A 15,890-nucleotide genomic window follows, 5' to 3' on the forward strand; every position below is an offset into this window, starting at 1 on the left:
GCGACAATCAACCCATAGTTTTCTACACGAGTAACAACAAGTCGAGTGGTACTGTCAAACACATCGACATTAAGTATCATGTTGTGAAAGATAGAAGCTAGGTTCAAATAATAAGTGTCAAGCATATAAGTACTAAGTCAATGCTTGTGGATCCGCTCACTAAAGGCTTACCACCCTATATCTTTCGTGATCATGTTGTTGGCATGTATTTACTAGAAAGCCTATGATTCTGGATAAGAGGACCATAATGCAAACCAACTCTCATTAGAAATAATGAATTTTCATTTCGAGATAGAGTGGTACACTATAGGTACTTAGGTTTCAGTGGTATTTAATTAGCCCCTGTTATGCTTTTGTCTTGATGTGCTATTTCATTAAGAACAAGCTTATGGTATTAGCCTTACGATCAAGGGGAAGAATGTTGGAATTGATCCCGGCCTTATGTTTTAATGTGTTCCTTAACGTGACCAAGAAAGAGGGAGAGTCTGTTTTCTCTCACGTGCCCTGATCGAGGGCCAAACCAACCTATTGGTTACAGTCCCGTTCCACACAACGCCATAATATAAAGGGGGTTATGCCGAGGCTCGTGGGTTATCGATCTCACGTAGCTAACGCACACCCCTACACGCCTAAACCCTAGACCGATCATCTGGGCGCTGCAGTGGAGTGAAGGCTGCCGCCGTCGTCCACACCATAGCGTTGTTGCAACTACATCGAGCTCCTCTGCGCCACCTTCGTCTTCACCGAGCCGACCACCACTACATCGACTACACGCAAGCTCCAACAACGATACATCAATCTCATCCATGACTTCACCGACACGATCACACCCTACAACTTCATTTGATGGCATCTCCGAATGCCGGTATATACTCACACTTCCACAATCAAGATGTGTCTGTTTTAGGGCTAATGGTGATCTAAGATGATTTTAAGTGATCAACACCTGCTCCCCGATTGCATAGTGCACACCATTGTTAGAAAATCAATATTCAGGTTGTTTGGAAGAGCATATTAACAAAATTTTATTTGTTGATCCTCTTACCACAGTTTCTGATTGTGATTGGGATCTGTCTAATAGTGATTTTGAATATCATCAGCTTTTCTAGACAGCCTCTATTTAACAGAAGGTTACTTGAATTAGGAGATATGTGAATTTAAGATAACATTTCAATATAGTTTGCATTTTACACAACTTAAGAACTTAAATTTCCATAAAATAGCAAAATAAATTAACTTTATCCTCACAAAAAGTGATAGTATATTATAATCCCAAGCATATTAGGAAAAGTTGCATAAAATTCTAGAGTTGTTTTTTTCTGGGCAGAAAGTTACATACTTGTTGATGCTTTAAAAATTACAAGTAGAATATGGGAATATATTGTGACCACAGGAAAACTTTTGGGGATTCGAAATGTTTGCTGTCTGTTCAACAATATGTTACTGTAGGTACTGCCTCGGCAGAAACAATCAACTTCGATCACTACCTGATTGCAATGCTCTTCTCGAAGTTCTCTTTGCAGGCTGGAGTTGCTACTAGAGCTACCTTAGCTTCCTCAGTGGCAGTGAACGACTGAAAACTTTCTCAACTTCAGTTGCTTCCATGTTCAGCTGATCCAACAGCTCCATCTCTTCCTTGCTCAGCCCTTGCAAGAAGTTCATCACGTCCTGTTTCAACTCCATGAGACCTTCTGCCAACCTCTGAAACAATGTCACCTCCTCTCTCTCCAGCTCCTCGACCTCCCCCTCGATCTCCCCTTCGATCTCCTCCACCTCCTTGATGATGGTCTTCTCTCCCTCCTCGACGGTTTTCTCGATTCTCTCCACAAGAGGAGGCTCAGGACCGCAGGTGTTGTCGGTCCTGATGAATGTGGAGAAGTCCCGACCTACGCTTTTTGCTGCCCTTTCTAGCTCAGGCACTATTGTTTCAGGTACAACTTTACTTCTTGTGTACACAACGGCTCCACCATATCCATCCCATGCGTCATTTCTTCCACGGTAATACACAAAAATGTAGTCATCTTCCTTGTTCTCAACCTTGGATGAGATAATATACCTAAAAAAACTTCAGTTGAGAAATCTGAAGCACGGAAATAGCAACGGTATATAAAAAAGAAACAAGGCATTTACCAGTCATCTTGATAGTGCAGGTACTCATTATCATGGTTATAGAGTATTGCGGGTTGTGATGGGTCCTGCACAAACCGCTGCACAGTCGACCTGGTGAAGAAACCAGTGTCGGGGGTGCGGATTCTCCATGTTATGTTTCCGATAAGTTTGTCTCCCTCGACATGAAACTCGTGAAGCTGGCAATCAAATGCGTCAAAAGTAGGATTCAGGCCACTTGATATGTACCACTTGCCATTAAAATCTGCCATATTGAAGTTCTTGACAAGGGCAGATGGATCAGGGACTGGGAACTCGCCGATATCAGACTTTTTTGGGACACATTTCTTCCGTGAAACTGCACACTCATTGAATTCATCGACTACCCTGTTCTCGAACAGATCCCCACATTTGATCTGTCAGATGATAAAAGGCATAAAAATGGCTTATTCTTCTGAGGAATTTAATTGAACTGATGGTTTCTGAAAATTTGGCAATAACCTGGCAATCCGTCTCGTCAGGTCGATTATTGCAAGTCTGCAAACATGCTATGTTTGCTGCACATGAAGGGTTGGATATGCATTTGGCCAGCTCTATTCTGAAAAGAAGTCATTTTAATTGGGTAATGGACATGTGAACTGAACCAATCCAATAAGTTTATTCTTGTGCACAAGATGACAAGCTTATGAGCGAGAACTCTTAGTTTCAATGTCAACTACTACTGAATCAAGATGCAATGTGAAATCAGTGCTGTCATTGGAGTTCAATCAACTAATCCTGCAATGAAACTTACGAAAGAGGACTCTTAGACAGTATGATCTTAGTTTCAAAAAATGATTTCTTATTAGAATGGACGAGCAATGTGGACTCCATGCTGCAGATAAAGACTGTAAAGATGGATCAAGCAAATCCAAGAGTATCTATGTCACTATACTGATAATGTCGATGCACATAGCTTGAAAATGTCAAATGTGTTGCCACATGATTTTGAAGACTCACCTGCATTCCTTTAGCAGGCAAGTGCATGTCTTGAGAGCATCAACAGCATCAGCAGAAGGGACTACTAGAACAGCACATGCCATCAGCCCTGTCATGGCGACCAATTGCACCTTGCCCCATTTCTTGATACTACTGAAAACATCTGACGCTTGCAATACTGCAATAATCTGTTGGCAGAGGCAAAATCGTGCTGTTCTTAGCTGTATAAGAAGAGGTAAAACGCCTCGGCATCAACTGACGGGCAATCATAAATCACCTCGGAAGGAGTAATTTTGACATGAAGGTGACCGATCCTCCATAGATTAGCTCTGACGCAGCACCGGTTATATCTGACGGTGCTGCGACTCCTACTGGCTGTACGTCTAGATTTGGGACCTTGAAGGATGTTGGAACCTCTTGTTATAAAGACGCGATTTGTGCAGTGCCGCGACATCATGTCTCTGAATCTGCATTCCAATAGGAAAAAAAATCAGTATACCGAAATCGAAGCTGAACAGAATTTTCGACGGGACTCATGCTCTTTCTGCAGAAACATTAGTACAAATTCCGGGCACTAGAAACCGCTCTCTCAAGTATGATTAATCATGCAAACCTTCCTATGAAAAATTTAACCATGTAACCGAGAAATGCACGCCCAAACGGAGGAGCAGCTCTAGTGGATCACCGGACACCTCAGATAAACTCATTCTCTCCTCTCCCCCCTCTCCCCGACTTCCAGATTACTGCTTGCTCAGCAGCTCATAGCATAGCGCGCCCAAGAGAAGAAACCAGAGACGCTAATTGGTAAGCACGAAGCGGCAGAACGAGAAGGCGTGGCAGGGAGAGATCAAGAACCGGCCAGGGAGGAGGGGAGGGCGAGCCAAGAACCGAACCTGCGCTGGGCTGCCGCGGCGCCAAGGATGCGCTCGAGGAGGAGGAGGAGGAGATAGGAGGAGGATAGAAGGGGAGCGGAAGTGTGGCGCGGAGCACCAGGACCGCGCGTGGCGTGGCGCCGCGGGTGCTTATCGGCGCGGGCAACCGGGGCCCGCTAAGCCCAGACGGGTCCGGGCCGTGGGGTTAGGATCCGCAAAATCGCAGCCGTTAAATTCGCTTTCTTGGTTTCTCTCTCCAACGCCCCACCCCCGTTTCGCAACCAAAATTTTCTAGGCGGGAGAGGGAGAGAGAGAGGAGTTGCCCTGCGGCCATGGCGGAGGCTCTAGCCCTAGACCCCGCGCAGGACCCCGACGCGCCCCTCGATGCGGCCGCCATCCGGAGGTGCGCTCCCATCCCCGCGAGGAGCTGGCTGCTCCGTTCTGCTTCGTCTCAGCGGATCTGGTTCCTCAAGTTTTTTATTTTTATTTTTATTTCCTCTTTTGTGTGTATTCGTTTCAGCCGGTTGGAGCAGCTCTCGCAGTCGCGGAGGGGAGGGGAGGAGGCTCCGGCGGCGGAGGAGGCGGACGCGGTGCCGGGTTTGGGTTTCGAGTACGAGGTGGGGCTTACTCTTTCGGGTTGGTGCCAAATGCTAGGGTTTTGGTTACCATTTCGGTGGTCTAATTGTTTGGCATGTTTGTTCCCTGTGGGATGTGGGTTAGGTGGCTTTACAAGCGGTGGACGAGTGGGACTCGAACGCCGCCGCCATCGCAACCGATGATCTCGGTAAGCTTGGCGGCCTTGCATTATTGCTGGTTTGATCATTTGTAGCTGCTTCTTTGGGGCATTATCAATTGATCTCCAAGGAACCTACTTTGCTATAATTATAAACAGGAAGAAACTCCTGGATTCGGACATTAAGATTGATCTCTCACGTTTTAGATGCTCTTATGTGCAATAGATAATTCATTTCTTTTAAATTGTGTTCCTTATTGTGGTTGCGGAATTGTTCAGTATAATTGCTCCTATGACTGAAGACGTTACTTTTTTTGTTTCCTTTGCTTCCAAGTGGGTTCTTTGAGTTGTATGATATCATCCTTATTGTCTCCAGATGCATACCTGGAATGGTTGAGAAAGGAGGTAAGCTTGGCAGAGGAGAAGAACCAGAAGTTATTTGATGAGATTGGTGTCGTTGGAGAGACAGCGGACAATGGTTGGTTTTCTGAAGTAAACCGTGCTTAAGCTCCTGCTAGTTGGCACTAGTCTGCTGAATCAGTTATTAACTCTATGTTATTCAGATATGATTCAGCTGGATGCTGATATTGAAGCACTGGAGTCTTCATTGTGGAAGCTTGATTCAAATGTTGGTTCTGCTGTTCTTGTTTCAGCATTGCTCTTGCTATGTGTAGAGGAAAAATTGATTCACAACCATTCTCTTGGAGTAAATATATATTTTTTGTTTAAAACAAGTCACACATGATGATGGCAGTGTCAGAATGTTTCAACTTTTAACACAACATGCTTTTCCTTTACTTTATAAGATATTACCAGCATAATACCCTTGGCCAATTTGTTAATTTATTGCACTCTAAAAAGTTAAATACAAACTAATACCATATATCAAAATATTTCCTTTTTAATTAAAATAGTGTTTTATCATCTTTATTTTCTTCCTGAATAATTATTCAATGAGTGGCTAAAACATAATTTCCATACAAGAAGTTATTAATCTCAAAACATCGCAGTAGTTGAATATGGACCCAATCTGTTCTAATCCTGAAATCGTATTGTGTTGATTCTCGTCTTTGTCATTTTTTCTGATTGAATCTCATGTATGGCTGACTACGCTATACAATTTTAACCTCAAGTAGTGGACATCTTGTACTTACATACAACTATACTACCTTGTGCTATCTTTGCTGTTCGCACATCAGATTGGATGGTTGGATGCCTCTGATGTGGAACTTGCTGATAGTATCATCAAAATTGCCACACTCCAGCTACCCTATTGGGCTATTGGCGATATAAACCCGAACTTAGGGTACAGAGAAACCTCAGAAGTATCCATCTAACAAAGAGTATACTGTATCTTTGAGGTTCTGTCAGACAAACTACTTTTAGGAAAGAAAACTAACGGAGCGGAGAATTCATGGACCAAACTCAATAAAATTACCGTCAAAGGATGAAAGTAAAAATATAGCATTCGCTGAATTCAACTTCTCTTGAACCTAAGTCCAATGGAAAATTCTTTTGTTGTTTCTCGCTTCAAAATAAAAGTTCTCATTCTCTTTTTACTTCCAAGGATCAGTTTTGGTTCAGCTGAAATACATATAAAATCTTCCGTTCATAATGATGTAGGGTTTGAGCCATTTGGAAGGAACTCCCGTTGCTGGGTTGTCAGACTCAACTGATTCATGCAGAAATCAAAGCAATGTTGACAAGGACTACAAGTATGAGGTGCGCTTATATGTTTTACGATTTACATTTTTCCACTTTCCTAACATCGTGATGTCTATGCTAAAAAAGTTAATTCACTAAATGGGAGACAAGTGAATCGAAAGTTTTGCATAGTACAACTTGTGGAGGATAGATTCTATACTCTTTGTTGAAGAGATCCCCATCCCTAAACAAAAACCGCACAAAAGCATATGGGAGGCACTCATACAAAGCTGTTGCATGCATTGCATTGTTGAACAGACTCCTTGATTTATTTTGTAGGTGTTGGAACTTGATCACCAAGTAGGAAAAAGTGATGTGGGCCTTAAATTGTTACAAAATCTGCAATGGTAAGGAACCAAGGGACCAAAGTTCGCATGCATCTTAATCTATGGAATATGAATTGATTGTTCTGAAAATAGTTAAACACACCTTAGGAAAATAATGAATTTCCACACCTTAGGAAAATAATGAATTTCCTATCACCATTTGTTCACTGCGATGAGAATAGTATTATTCGGTATTACTACTTGAATATCAAATAATCGTGTATTCGTTGCGATGAGAATTGTGATTCTATAATCACTTTTTTCTGGATTACCTGTGATATTTGCTACTTCAACTTAATGTTACTAATTTCATTGGTTATTGTTAGACATATATGTCTAGTACAGCCGTACATAGCTAGGCTAATTATAGTCTTTCTTGTATAGGATATTCCTTTCCTAGTTTAGGAGTTTGTATACTTGTACTCCAAGCCACATTGGCTATATATACGAGAGGTCACCCCCCCATTGGGTGTGTGGTGTTTCCCCCAATTCTATCTCTCTACATGGTATCACGAGTCCGGGGTATCCCTGATTCTGTGCCTTCCCTTCCGCTGCCTCTCCACCCACCAAACGCCGCCGCCTGACCTAGGGCGTGGCAACAACATCCTGCGCTGCCTCTCCTCCGGCTGCGCAGGACCCCTGCATGTCCACGGTCACCCACGTGGACTCCTCCGCCGGTGACAGCGACTCCGATTCCTCCGCCGGATTCTCTCTCCTGCTCGGCGACGACGTTCCTGCTGCACAGATCGTTCTCCCCATGGCGCTCCCTTACGCCACGATCTCTGTGCAGTCCTACGTCCCGATGAAGCTCGACCTCCGCGCGGACAATTTCTCCAAGTGGAAGGCCTGCTTCGAGGCCCTGTGTGGCACCTTCGGGCTGCAGACCCACATCGACGGGACGGAGCCTCCCGACCCCCTCACGCCGGCTTGGCTGCAGGAGGACTGCTGTGTCCGCTCTTGGATCTACGGCACCGTCTCCGACGCCGTCCACGATTTCATCATGACTCCCGATCCGACGGCACGCAAGCATTGGGCTGCCATCACCGCCCGCTTCGAGGCGAACAAGGCGCCGCGCGCCATCTTCCTGAGTCAGGCCTTCATGACCCTATCTCAGGGCGATCTGTCCGTCGAGGCCTACGGTCAGGAGATGAAGAAGGCGGCCGATCGCCTCCGTGATGTCGGCAAGCCTGTTGACGATCCCACCATGGTGCTCAACCTCCTTCGCGGCACCAATCCCCGCTTCAGCAACACCTGTGACATCATCGCCGGTGACGCCACCATGGACTTCGCCGGCGCCCTTGATATGCTCGCGCTCAAGGAACTGCGGCTGGCTGAGGAGGCCAAGCTGGCGAACTCCACTGCCCTCCACGCCTCCTCCACATCCTCCTTGTCGTCCTCCGGCTGTGCATCCTCCTGCTACTCCTGCACGTCATCTCCTCAGCAATTCCTGGTCCAGCAGCAGCAGGGGAAGCAGCAGGGCGGCGGTGGCCAGCAGAAGCGCAAGAAGTCCTACTTCCGCAAGGGCGGCGGCGGCAATCAACAACAGCAGCAGACCCGTGCACCCAACCCTGCTGGCCCATGGATTTGCATCAATCCGTGGGGCCAGCAGCCTGGACAGGCCAGCGGCAGCAGCAGCTCTGGTGGAGGCGGACAGGCATGGCGCGGTGGAGGTGGTGGCCAGCAGCGCGGCGCTCCGGGCCTTCTTGGGTCCGCCCCGCAGGCCCACACCGCGGTGAGCGACCAGCAGCCAGGGGGCCCCAGTACTTCGACACAGCGGGCCTCATGGCGGCGCTGCAGCACATGTCGCTGCAAGGCGACGCCTGGGTGATGGACACTGGTGCCTCTACACATATGCACTCTTCTGAAGGTATACTTAACTCTCGCCTTCCGGTTGCTGATTCTTCGATCATAGTAGGCAATGGTGCACGTATCCCTGTCACGACCCGCGGCTCCTCGATCCTTGACATTAATTCCGCTAAATTCATCTTGAACAACATCCTTGTCGCTCCCTCCATAGTTCGTAATTTACTATCTGTTCGCCAGTTTACCCGCGATAATGGTGGTTCTATCGAATTTGACGCTTTTGGTTTCTCTGTCAAGGAACACAGGACGGGGCGCGTGATTCTTCGCTGCAATAGCTCGGGCGACCTCTACACTCTCTCACCAGCCGCCCAATCCATTGCCAGCGCCCTCCTTGCAGCCTCCTCCTCCGTGTGGCATCATCGTCTTGGTCATCCCGGTCCAGCAGTCTTAGCTAGTCTCAAGAAAAACAAGTTGATTTCCTGTAATAAAGTAGACCGCACTCTTTGTCATGCCTGTCAGCTTGGCAAACATGCTCGTCTACCGTTTAGCTCATCTACTTCTCATACTGTTTCCCCTTTTGAGATAGTTCATTGTGATGTCTGGACCTCCCCGGTTACTAGTATTTCTGGCTATTCCTATTACTTGGTTTTACTAGATGACTTCACTCATTTTTGCTGGACGTTTCCCCTCAAGCACAAGTCTGAGGTTCGTCAACACATTGCTGATTTTATTCCCTACGTTCGCACACAGTTCAGTTCTACTATTAAATGCTTCCAGGCTGATAATGGGACAGAATTTGTTAACCATGCCATGGATCATCTCCTTGCTGCCCACGGCATTGTTTTTCATCTTTCTTGTCCTTACACTTCACCACAGAATGGTAAGGCTGAACGTGTTCTTCGTACCCTCAACAACTCAGTGCGTACCTTGCTTCTTCATGCGTCCATGCCGCCCAAGTACTGGGCTGAGGCCCTCGAAGCTGCCACATACTTGCTTAACCGACGACCCTCATCCTCCATCCGCAATGAGGTACCGTACACCCGTTTGTACAAAAACCCCCCCTCCTATGAGCACTTACGCGTCTTTGGATGTCTCTGTTACCCTAACCTACAGGCCACGTCTCCGCATAAGCTTGCGCCACGTTCTACCGCCTGTGTCTTCTTAGGATACCCTTCTGCTCACAAGGGGTATCGTTGCCTGGACCTCTCCACGCGCCGGATTATTATTTCTCGTCATGTTGTCTTTGATGAGCTCAGTTTTCCATTCGCCCGTGACTCTCCTACTCCCTCCAGTTCCTTTGATTTTCTTCTTGGTCGCGACTTGGATATTGCACCTTGTTTTACTGATCATGCAGCTGGTGGCTCCTCTCCCGTGGATGCTCTACGTGAGCCCCCGCGGTCTTCACTTGGTGGGCGTGGTCCTGTGCCCCCACCAAGCCTCGATGTCTCCTCGCCTGGTAGGCTTGGTCCTGTGCCCCTACCCGGCATCTTCTCCTCTGGTGGGTGTGGTTCTGTACCCCCATCCAGCGCTTTGGATGCTCCTGCTCCGGGCGGGTGTGGTCTTGTGCCCCCGTCAGGATCGATCGACGACGCAGGGGCTGCTGCTCCGAGCAGCTCTGGGTCGGGGGCTTCGCCATCGACACCGGCACCTAGTCCAGCGGTCGCCTCCCGGTCTGTCCAGCCTCTTCGGGTCTACAGCAGGCGCCAGCCGACTCGTGTGCCCCAGTCTCCTGCTGGGCCTCCACCTGCGCCAGCACCTCCAGCAGCACCTGCTACGGCCGCTGTTCCAGCACCGTCCCGTCCGGTGACGCGCACACAGACTGGGACGATCCAGCGTGTGTCATACAGGAACCTGTCTGCTACGACTCCTTCGCCAATTCCGGCGAATTACCGCAGTGGGTTGGCGGACCCCAACTGGCGGGCGGCCATGGCTGACGAGTACAAGGCGCTGATCGACAACGGCACCTGGCGCCTTGTCCCGCGGCCCGCTGGCGCCAACGTCGTTTCCGGAAAGTGGATCTTCAAGCATAAGTACCACTCCGATGGTACTCTTGCTCGCCATAAGGCGCGCTGGGTGGTCCGCGGCTTCTCCCAGCAGTACGGCATCGACTATGACGAGACCTTCAGCCCGGTGGTCAAACCACCGACTATTCGGGCTGTTCTGAGCATCGCCGCTTCCCGTTCCTGGCCGATTCGACAGCTGGACGTGAAGAACGCCTTTCTTCACGGTCATCTTGAGGAGACAGTCTACTGTCAGCAGCCGCCTGGCTTCGTCGATCCAGCGGCCCCTGACCATGTTTGCCTCCTTCAGCGCTCTCTCTACGGCCTGAAGCAGGCACCGCGAGCTTGGTACCAGCGGTTCGCCTCGTACATTCGCCAGCTCGGGTTCACTGCCTCCGTCTCAGATGTCTCACTCTTTGTGTACAAAGAGGGTGGGGATATGGCCTACTTGCTGCTGTACGTCGACGACATCATCCTCACCGCCTCTTCGCCAGTTTTTCTCCAGCGCATCATTGACCGGCTTCACTCCGAGTTCGCCATGACGGATCTTGGGGATCTCCACCACTTCCTCAACATCTCCGTTGAGCGCTCCTCCGCTGGGATCTTCTTATCTCAGCGACAGTACGCCATCGAGCTTCTTCAGCGTGCAGGCATGGCTGAGTGTCACTCCACGTCGACTCCTGTTGACACTCACGCCAAGATCTCCGCGACCGATGGTGCTCCAGTCGCCGACCCCTCCACGTACAGGAGCATCGCTGGTGCCCTCCAGTACATCACGCTGACCCGCCCTGATCTGGCATACGCGGTTCAGTAGGTGTGCCTCTTCATGCATGACCCGCGCGAGCCCCATCTGGCCTTGCTCAAGCGGATCTTGCGCTATTTGAAGGGCACGCTCTCCTCCGGTCTTCACCTGGGCGTCGGCCCCGTTCAGTCTCTCACCGCATACTCGGATGCGGATTGGGCGGGATGTCCTGACTCTCGGCGCTCCACTTCGGGCTACTGCGTCTACCTCGGCGACAATCTCATCTCTTGGTCCTCCAAGAGACAGACCACGGTCTCTCGGTCCAGCGCGGAGGCTGAATACCGGGCCGTGGCCCACGCTGTTGCTGAATGTTGCTGGTTGCGGCAGCTCCTTGAGGAGCTTCACGTCTCGATTCCTTCTGCGACGGTCGTCTACTGCGACAACGTGAGTGCTGTCTACATGGCAGCCAATCCCGTTCATCACCGCCGCACCAAGCATATCGAGATCGACATTCACTTCGTCCGCGAGAAGGTTGCCTTGGGACAAGTGCGCGTGCTTCATGTCCCGTCTTCCCATCAGTTCGCGGATATCATGACCAAAGGCTTGCCTGTGCAGCTCTTCAACGAGTTTAAGTCCAGTCTTTACGTCCGAGACTCTCCCGCTGCGACTGCGGGCGGGTGTTAGACATATATGTCTAGTACAGCCGTACATAGCTAGGCTAATTATAGTCTTTCTTGTATAGGATATTCCTTTCCTAGTTTAGGAGTTTGTATACTTGTACTCCAAGCCACATTGGCTATATATACGAGAGGTCACCCCCCCATTGGGTGTGTGGTGTTTCCCCCAATTCTATCTCTCTACAGTTATACCTGTTAAGTTTCTTAGATTCTATATTGTATTTGTGTGATGCTTGAAGTCTAAAGTGAGTTTACATTTCTTTGTGATGTTTAACAGAACAAGTAACTTTGCTATTTTTTCTGTTTTAGAAAATGGAAACATTATTATTTTTTGTTTCCGTACTTGTCTTCTTGAACATTATAATGCACGTTGGTCAAGCTCACTACCATCTACAAATGCTTTGGGATTGACCCATGCAATGGACAATAGTTTGCTTTTTGAGTGTACAAAAACTTTACATTCATCTCCTTTCATTCTCACTTTCAGCATCCGAAATCTTTTGCAAGGACTTCTTGTTCCAACACACTGCTCATCTGTATTCAATAAATGCATGTTTAGCCATGGCTATGCAAGCTTGATTTTGTTAGTGCACTAATGATCAGTTTTCTGCTCTGCACATATTCATCCTCTGGTTTCAAGAACTCATGATCAGTCAAGTCATTCAGTTTCCTGGTTGCTGTTCTCATGTTGAATGTTCATTCCTTCGAATTATATGTGCATGGTCGATTAGTTGTAATCTTAGTCATCATCCTTATCCAATTCTATCCAATCATTTTCTTTTTGATGAGAGCAGTAGGGGAGCCCTACTGGAATATATATAATAGTAAGGACAATAATTAACAAAAGGTCTGCAAAGATCAAAAATGAAAAAAAAACAGAGGTCAACAAGACCAGGATAATAATGGATCTAATCTTCCTACACACATATCGATGATAAAAAATTGTTAATTAGCAAGATTGGTCTGAAGTCAGTTTAGAAGATGCGACGAGAATTTTCTAGTAGCTCTTTCCTTAGCAATTCATGTCAACCAACACCAACCTCTTCCATCAATGCTTATTTTGGCAGCCCCTTTCAAAGATGCACCTATTTCTCTGTAACCTAATGTGCCAGCATCCCAGAGTTTCTTTGGTGACCATTTTGTTAGGATGAACAATCACTGATTCCTTCAATTATGGGCATGTTTGGTTTCCTTGCTCACTAGCCTAGCTTGGCATGGTTTGGCAAGGCAAACCTTGCTAGGGGAGGAGAGCCAATTTGGCTCTCAAAAGCAAGGAAATCCTACCCCACGTTGCCCAACTTTAAACCAATCAAAGGAACCAAGCATGCTTGCTTTTCCTCTAGCCTCGCTAGACAAGGCTAGGCAATGGTGGGCAAGAAAACCAAACATACCCTATATCCCAGATCTGAATAGAATGATTCCATTGAATGCCCAGGAGGTCCCAACAACACTGACTAAACTGGCAACCATAGAACAAGTGATCATAATCTTCAATTGCTCTGCTAAATTTTTAAGTAATGTTGTGACCACTGCAGATATCCTATATTTATGTGTTTACGTTTACTGTTCTTTGAACGCATGAATTTCTTTGACATCTCTACCTCTATATATCAGTGTTAAAACATGGTGGCAATTGGAATCTATGTTATCCGAAGCAAAGGTCTTAGACTTTAAAGACAACTGTCTCAGGGTGTCCTTGAAGGCACCTATACTGACACCGGACTATCTAATTTATGGACAACTGTTGGATTGTTCTGTTGATGAATCATTTGTTTCAAACCATGAGTTGCTGATAGAAGTTGATGGAAATATGGAACCAAAGAAAGTACAGGTGATCTAATTTTTTTTATTCTCTCTTACAGTGTTTTGTCTTGATAACTACTACAATTTTTTTTTCTGCACTTTGAAGTCTACTTAAACTATGTTGACTTTATTTTGTCTGAGTATCTTTTGGGATTTTCAGATCTTTCCCAGTGATGTGTGTGTAGATAAATTGATTGAGAGGCTCAAGTCCTCCAGGTACGATGGAGTTTAACCTTATACCTTATCAAGATTGCTTATTGAAATAAGATATAACTTATGTTAAGGGTAAGAGGTACAACTGTTTTACATTTTACCAGAGGTAGCATTAAATGTTACTTTCCTTTTTTCTTGTGTTATTTGTATATATTATTCAGAAAGCATGGATTTGCCAGTGCTATTCTACTCCCCTTCTTTTCTCGTTCCTTCATGTATTCTTACCCAAATTTTTTTAATTGTTTTTGTAGAGAGATCACTTCTGCTCCATCCTTGGGATGGCTGATTCGGCAATTTCAACACCAAATTATTATCAACACTCTAAGACGATCATTGGTGAACGACGCTAATAATTCCAGGTGATGTTATCGTCCATATGCTAGCATTGCATTAATAGTTTTTTTCGGAGTTTGTATATATCGAACTGTTCTTGGAACTGGTAATAATTTATTGGTAGTTTGTGAATATGTAACTGTATTTGAAATTGGTAATCGCAAGATAAACATGCTCTCTGAACTTGTTTCTGGGTTTGCAGTTTGCAATATAGGCATTTTACTGCTTGCAATTTGTCATTATTTGACTGTGACTTGTTTCATATTAGAGCAACATTATTTATTTGGCATTCTTTTTTGAGTTTTTCCTCTTTACACCCTCATGGTCCAATTCCTTTCTGATTATGATGCGAATAATCAGATTTCAGTGTTATTGTACATACACCACAAATTATTTTGCTGTAGTGACTATTCTTGACTTGATAATAGCTAATTTACAAAAGTACGCAACAATGTTGAAGCGAGACTTATGCAGTACATACAAACTGTGGCTTGAAATAATCCTTGGTTGATAGCATGGATATCATATGGTCTTTTGTATTCAACTTAAACCGACCACATTCTGTTCTTCCAGACATTCTTTTGAGTACGTTGACAAAGATGACACAATTGTAGCTCACTTGGTTGGTGGTATTGATGCCTTGATAAAGATATCTGGAGATTGGCCACTGTCTTCCAATGGTTTGAAGTTAATCTCAATCCGCAATTCAGGGAACCAGCAAATGCATATAACTTTCAGTTTGCTTTGCAAAGCCAAGGTAAAAAATGGTTGCCTCATGACTGAAACACATGCTTGTATTTTGATCAGTGAGCTATGAGGAAACTGAATTTAAAGCTGGGGTGTTTGTTTGGGTACCGTTGTCTTTATTTAGCCTAGAAAATGAAAGCTGGGGTGTTTGTTTGGGTACCGTGGTCTTTTGGAAACAGCTGGTAGATCAACCTGGTGTAACCTGATTACTGCAAAATACAATTATCAAATGTTATGACAGCGTTAAGTTTGGTGTGTCATCTCACCCTAATGGCATGCATGTGCTCTAATGTTGAGGGTCAATTATGGGAGGCATGCGTGAAGCGTGATGCATTGTTTGCTGCACTATCGCCTTTGCTTCTTTAAAATGACTACTAAGATGCTCGATGTTCTTGGTATTTTGGTGCTAGGAACTGGCCAATGGGTTGGAGCTTGAGACTCGCCGACATCTTGTAAGATTTATCGATGCTGTTGAAGATATCCTTGTCCGAGAGATGCAGTCAGAGCTCCGTTCCGCTACCATGTCTAGTTAGGTTCGTGCCCTGGGTTCTTGTCATTCCATCACCTTGATGGCAGTAATTGAGTACCGAAATATTTTGGTTTTGGGATTTCGCATCTTCAATCTCGGGTGATCTTGTAGTTCACATGTTGTTTCCATTCGGTAATGTGTATGCATGAAGAAAATGAGTACCGAGTACTGAACATCAGGATGTCATGCGCGGCAAGTGGTAATCTTGATCTGTGGACACTGGGACGTACTGGGCATTTAGCCCATCTTACGATACAACTTGCACGCCATTTCTCAATTTCCCGTTCCTCAACTGGGATACAGGAAAGTTTACATTAACTTGAA

General features: G+C 46.2%; 2 protein-coding genes across 3 annotated transcripts; one reads left to right on the forward strand and one right to left on the reverse strand.

The window, feature by feature from the left end:
- Window positions 1–1,244: 1,244 nt before the first annotated feature.
- On the reverse strand, window positions 1,245–4,109 carry LOC133888087 (violaxanthin de-epoxidase, chloroplastic). Of its 2 annotated transcripts, none has more exons than XM_062328202.1 (6): window positions 3,978–4,109; window positions 3,362–3,551; window positions 3,106–3,272; window positions 2,608–2,704; window positions 2,131–2,522; window positions 1,245–2,056 (listed from the first exon to the last, which is right to left on the reverse strand). In XM_062328202.1, the coding sequence occupies exons 2-6, from the start codon at window positions 3,539–3,541 to the stop codon at window positions 1,543–1,545; spliced, it is 1,350 nt and encodes a 449-aa protein (XP_062184186.1). In that variant the 5' UTR covers window positions 3,542–3,551; window positions 3,978–4,109; the 3' UTR covers window positions 1,245–1,542. The 2 variants fall into 2 exon arrangements, with proteins under 2 accessions (XP_062184186.1, XP_062184185.1); XM_062328201.1 differs by lacking the exon at window positions 3,978–4,109 and adding an exon at window positions 3,698–3,925.
- A 93-nt stretch (window positions 4,110–4,202) lies between these two features.
- LOC133888089 (uncharacterized) lies at window positions 4,203–15,741 on the forward strand. The gene is made up of 12 exons (XM_062328203.1): window positions 4,203–4,359; window positions 4,477–4,573; window positions 4,677–4,740; window positions 5,066–5,167; window positions 5,253–5,317; window positions 6,313–6,411; window positions 6,673–6,740; window positions 13,556–13,772; window positions 13,905–13,960; window positions 14,209–14,316; window positions 14,864–15,047; window positions 15,448–15,741. Exons 1-12 carry the CDS (start codon window positions 4,289–4,291, stop codon window positions 15,568–15,570), a joined length of 1,254 nt encoding a protein of 417 aa, XP_062184187.1. The 5' UTR covers window positions 4,203–4,288; the 3' UTR covers window positions 15,571–15,741.
- The last annotated feature ends 149 nt before the right edge of the window (window positions 15,742–15,890 follow it).

This window comes from Phragmites australis, chromosome 13 (assembly GCF_958298935.1).
Source record: "Phragmites australis chromosome 13, lpPhrAust1.1, whole genome shotgun sequence".
NCBI lineage: Eukaryota > Viridiplantae > Streptophyta > Magnoliopsida > Poales > Poaceae > Phragmites > Phragmites australis.